This window comes from Lycium barbarum, chromosome 5 (assembly GCF_019175385.1).
Source record: "Lycium barbarum isolate Lr01 chromosome 5, ASM1917538v2, whole genome shotgun sequence".
NCBI lineage: Eukaryota > Viridiplantae > Streptophyta > Magnoliopsida > Solanales > Solanaceae > Lycium > Lycium barbarum.
In genome coordinates, this window is record NC_083341.1 from 117,634,985 (window position 1) to 117,640,747 (window position 5,763).

The window sequence follows — 5,763 nt, forward strand, 5'->3', positions numbered from 1 at the left end:
CTTTAATTTTATTATTATGTAACGATGAAAGGTCCTATTTTATGTAACCACTTATTTGGTCCTATACAATACAACACAATACGATAAATGTCAAAACAATACATAACAATCATCCAAACAAAGTGTTAACAACATAATAATTCATTACCAATCAACTTCTTTCAATTCATAAAGAATATTTAACAAATACTCAATTAACAAAATAATAATTCATTAACAATTCATACATAATTAACAAATTAACAACTCATAAACATATAAAAAATTAACAATTCATAAACATTTAACAAATTAACAATCATAAACATTTAACAAATAATGAATTAAATAAAAAAAAAACGGAACAGTGGCATAAGCCACTGCCCAGCCCGATCAAACCAAAAAAAAAAAATGAAATTTGTTTTTTTTTTTTTGGAAATTAACGACGATTAAATGTTAAACATGCATGCAATATAATGTATATAACAAAATAATAACAAAAGTTCATAGTAGAAAACCTTAATCAAAGATTTTTTGTAGAGTTATTTTAATCGAGTTGTACGCCGCTTTTTCTCAAAATTCGAACTTAAAATCTTGCTCCTTGACTTGAATATACCGAGAATCTAAACTTTCCGGACGAAATTTAATTGAAAACGACCTTTTTTGGATGTGGGGACCACCTTGGCTCGCCTCCAATGGCGTTTTCAATTTTTTTTTGCCACTGGAGGGACCAGTGGTGGAACCTGATGGGGTTTTAGTGGGGTGATATAGCGCAGTTTTTTACTGCGCTATAGGTGAGAGAAAAAGTCCTATAGCGTAGTATTTTACCGCGTTATAGGTGAGAGAAACTTTTGTATAGCGTAGTAAAATACTGCGCTATAGCACTTAACGGCTCCGTCTCCGTGAAGTGCTATAGCGCAGTATTTTATTGCGCTAAAGGTACTTTGATAATTTTTTTTTGTTGTTGGGGTATTTTGGTTCAAAATGGTTTTTTTGGGGGCATTTTGGTTCCGGACTAACTTTTTCTGATAAAGTCTAAAAATTGTAGGCATGGCAAAACTTAACTCAAAACAATTATGCATGAAATAAGAACTTGCAATTATTAAATAATCTAAATGCTATCTTAGGGCTCATAAATTTATTAAGATAATAGTACGTGATGATATCCTGAAAGCTTAGTTTTTTATTTTTCTGATATATAGTGTCAAGGTTAATTTTAAATTATTTTTAAACAAGGACAATAAAATAGCGACACGGAATGATCCAAATTACCCATTACAATTAGGACCGCATTGGGCCCAATTCGCATTAGCCCATCTTAGTGTCCAGTGGGAGACGGGAAAAGGGCCATTTGCACCTTTTTCTCCTATTTTGCGCTGCTCTTTAATGTTTGTCCCTCAATGCAAGTAACTTTTTTGCGGGGCATAAGTTTGAGAAAATAAGATCTCGTGTCATAAGTTTATATTTTCACATTATAATATTTCATAAATTATGTCTCGTGTCCTTAAAGAACTTATGCCCGCTTGGCATAATTTCAGTTTTGAAGGAAAAAATTAAAGACCATACCATTTGAAGTTCCAAAATTAAAGACCAGCCCATTTGAACGGCGAACCAAGCAATTTCTTCTTTTCCTAAAATTATGTAGCGACACTGAATGAATGAAGTTTTTGCTGGGATTTCCCTTCATATGTACTGGTGTTTAATTTTTGCCTATACTACTTATTTAATGAAAATATCCAGACCTGCTTTGCTCAGCATAAATTTTGTAATAGTTTTGTTGTCTCGATCGGCACAAGTTCTGTGGGAATTAAGTTATGCAACATAAGTTGTGTAGTATTTTTCATATTATGTTGAGTATTGAAAGATTGCCTTATCCGACATAACTTGTGGGATGTTTATGATACGTATGCTGAGCTAAATACAAACTTTGCTGAGCAAAATCTAAACTATGCCGCTCCACAAATTTGAAGGACAAAATTAAAGACCACTGATATTTATGCGAATGACCCATCCAAATCACCCATTACAAGTTACGAGCAATTTGCAGGATTGCCCTTCGCTGGAGGTGGTCTTTAATTTTTACCCCTCAAAATGGTGGTGTTTAAATTTTGCCCTTCAGGCAGAATTTGCATGGGCGGAAATTCTGCCTGTGCCCATGCAAATTCTGATATTAAGGCAGAATTTGCACGGGCAGAAATTAAGGCAGAATTTGCATGGCAGATTTGCAAAATTCTGCCTAGCGATTTTACTGAGCTGGGATTCGAACCCACAACCTCAGAATATTAGGCGAGGGACAATACTTAAAGACCACCAATTTGAAGGGCAAAAATTAAAGACCACCCCAAATGAAGGGCAATCCGCGCAAAAAAAAAAAGTTACAGGTGGACCTCATTGGGCCCAATTTTGCATTAGCCCATCTTAATGTGTGAAGTGGGAATTCTTTTATTTGCTTTCTGGCAAAAGGATGAAAGACACTTGACCGTTGTTATGCGTCATTTCCAAAAACTAGCCGTTGCTCTACTTTTGTTTTCCAATTCTAATAAAAACCCTAAATCCATCACTCTCATAGTCACAAAAAATAAATCACTCAAACCCAATATCTGAAAAACCAACTTTCGGAAATGGCGTCAAGAACAGCGTCCAAAGACATAATCACACTTCGTGGTTCCGCCGCAATCGTCAGTGAATATTTTGGTTATGCAGCAAATAGGTAACAATCCATTTTGTCAAATCTCTGTAATTTTCTTTTTAATCCTGTCATAGATACTTGCACGTTGTTGGTGTAGTAAGAAGCGTGAGATTTAGATAAATTTAGTTTCAGAGAAACCCTTAATTTGGCTTTAACAGATTGCAATGGATTCATATGGCATAACCCAACTAGTTAGGGCTTGAAGAAATGTTGATTGATTGATTGATTGAATAAAATGCTTTGTGTTCTTTATTTAGGGGTTTTGTCATATACTGATAATCTTTAATTTATGAAAACCCTTGGGGATCGTTTGGTATGCGGGATAAGGTGGGATGTCCAGGATTAAATTTATACTGTGTTTGGTTGACGGTATAAATTTAATCCCAGGCTTAATCCTGGACATCCCACCCCATCGAACTTGGGGTTATTTTATTAGTCCGAGGATTATAATCACAGGACTATAATCCCAAGATAATTTAGTCCACGAACTAAACAACCCATTAGTTTGACCTGGAAGATAAACTATGTACCTGTATTTGAATAAAATGGGATAGAATAGAGCGGGATGAATATAGACGATTTATCTAACAGATGCCAACTAGTTTTGCCTTGGCCATCGGGCATTGCTGGTTGATTGATTGATTTAACACAATGCTATGTGTTCATCGTTTATGGTTTTGTCAGAGTGCTGATTTTGTTTTATTTTCTAGCATTTTGTACAACCGAGGAGTATATCCTGAAGAAAATTTTAAAAAAGTGAAGAAATATGGTCTCACAATGTTGCTTACTGAAGATGAAGGTGTAAAGACCTTCATTTCCAACTTGACTGCCCAACTTGCTGGTAAGTTGTAGAATTTTGTCAAAGTTGTTGATTGGTTCAGATCATATTTTAGGTAGGGTAATGATTGTTTCTCTATGATTGTGTTCATGTAGAGTGGTTGGAAGCTGGAAAGCTACAAAGGGTGGTTCTTGTGATCATGAGCAAGGCCTCTGGTGAGGTATTAGAGAGGTGGAATTTCAGTATCGAAACTGATAGCGAGGTTGTTGAGAAAGGGTAAGCTGATTATCATTTCTAATTTCTTTTATGAGCTTAAATGAGTGAAGAGCCAAATACTCGACCCCAACTTACCTGGGATGTAGTAATAGTTGTTGGAAAAAGTGTATGTTGGACTGTTTGTTAATTAAACATAACTTTTATTTGGTTTTTCAGTGTTTCAAGAGAGAAAAGTGATAAAGAAATAATGAGGGAAATTCAAGCAATTATGAGACAAATAGCGTCCAGCATCACTTACTTGCCTTGCCTTGAGGAACCATGTAAGCTTTATTTGTGCTTGGAAATAACAGGGCAACCTTGCTTAGGATGTTTCTTGATGAGAATTGTTGTTTCATTTGTGTGTTGGCTGCAGGTGTGTTTGATGTGTTAGCATACACTAATACTGATGTTGCAGTTCCATTTACTTGGATTGAGAGTGATCCTAAACTGATTGCAAATCCACAAATGGTGAAACTGCATTCTTTTGACACCAAGGTAGGAGCAATCTGCTGCTTGATTCTGATATGAAAACCCTGAATATTTGGAAACCCTAACTCGAGTTTTGTTTTCTCTATGCAGATTCACAAGGTTGACACTTTGGTTTCCTATAAAAATGATGATGAATGGGATGAATCCTAGACCACATCCATATTGTACTTTACTTGGTTGACATTGTGTGTGAATCATTGATTCACATTTTGTATGTTAGATTGTGTAAACCTTGAAACATCTGTTAGTTGTTGTATCCTCAATGAAGACCGAACGAAATTGAAGGAATTTGAAGATGTTTAGATACTAAAGTTCCGAGATTAACTGTTGGAAAACCAAAACAGGGTTCCTCATTTATAAGGAATGTGGATGCTATATTTCTGTCGGGTATGTTGAGAAGACGAGCGCGCATCTCTAAGAGCTGCTACTAAGAAAAAGAGCAAACTAGACCAATTGGTGTAACAGGAATCAGTTTATTGCTATTGTGAATAAGACAGTAATAAAGAAAGAAGAGTGATTAGCACCTGCCTTTCGATTATGTCATTAGCAGCAGTCTCCATATCTATGCAACTTAGGTTGGTTGGTTTATTCATAGCAAGTATTTTTTTCATTCTTTTTCAGCTCTGAGTAATATTTGGTCTTTTTCATTCTTTTTCAGCTCAGTTGGTTGATTTATTCATAGCAAGTATTTTTTTCTTCAGTTCTGATTTGGTCATTTTCAGTTCTGCCGTCATTTTTTATGTATATGGGGGTACAATTATCTCGCTAGGCTGTTAGCACTAGTGTATATAGGATGGCGTGGATCAACCAGAAGAGATTATGTCATTAGCAGGCTCCACATAGGATGGATGCTCTGAGTAATATATAGTAAGCTAGTTTTTTTTTTTTTTTTTTTTTTTTTTTTTTTTTTTTTTTTTCAGTTCTGATTTGGTCTTTTTCAGTTCTGCTGTCATTTTTTATATATGGGGTATAATTATCTCCGCTCTCAATGTGCCTATGATGTAGCAGCGCCTGGCGGGCTGTTAGCTAGTGTGTATCATCTTACAAGAATAGAGGATGGAGTGGATCAACCAAAAGATGTATGCATAAAAAGTATTTTGCCTCCAGGAGGAATCCTAGAATTCTGTCTGTTTTCTGTGTTTGGAAAAGTGTGGATTTTCAAGAACGAGAATCATATGAACGAGAGAATTTTATGATAATCATCCACGCTTGAAACGTATCTTAAATACCTGAAAGTTGGATAGGATGTGGCCATTACTAATGTAAGGATTATATTGCCCCCAATTTTTGAGTATGACTTAAACAGACTCACTTTAATAAGTTTAGTTGATCTCCTTGGCACCTTGTAGAATGGGGGTCCTCGTTTAACCACGCAGAAGCAAAGGAATTCCAAAACAATTGTGAAACAGCGATCCTACACCGCTACACATGCAGTGACCACAATACAAAATATGAATGCCCAGAAAGAAGCAAAGGATGCCAAACAATTGTGAAATAGCAATCCTATAACAATAGAGATAAATGTAAGGATTATATTGCCCCCAATTTTTGAGTATGACTTAAACAGACTCAC

At 35.5% G+C, this 5,763-nt stretch overlaps 1 protein-coding gene across 1 annotated transcript; it reads left to right on the top strand.

Moving 5' to 3' along the window:
- Positions 1 to 2,441: 2,441 nt before the first annotated feature.
- LOC132641230 (mitotic spindle checkpoint protein MAD2) lies at positions 2,442 to 4,839 on the top strand. Its single transcript, XM_060358144.1, has 6 exons — positions 2,442 to 2,689; positions 3,379 to 3,509; positions 3,602 to 3,722; positions 3,879 to 3,982; positions 4,075 to 4,196; positions 4,281 to 4,839. The coding sequence occupies exons 1-6, from the start codon at positions 2,601 to 2,603 to the stop codon at positions 4,338 to 4,340; spliced, it is 627 nt and encodes a 208-aa protein (XP_060214127.1). The 5' UTR covers positions 2,442 to 2,600; the 3' UTR covers positions 4,341 to 4,839.
- Positions 4,840 to 5,763: the final 924 nt, after the last annotated feature.

Coding starts and splice junctions, on each gene's coding strand:
- LOC132641230 (XM_060358144.1), top strand. CDS start 2,601: ATGGCGTCAAGAACAGCGTCCAAAGACATAATCACACTTCGTGGTTCC. Junction 3,510..3,601: donor CTTGACTGCCCAACTTGCTG/GTAAGTTGTAGA, acceptor GTGTTCATGTAG/AGTGGTTGGAAGCTGGAAAG. Junction 3,723..3,878: donor AGCGAGGTTGTTGAGAAAGG/GTAAGCTGATTA, acceptor TTGGTTTTTCAG/TGTTTCAAGAGAGAAAAGTG.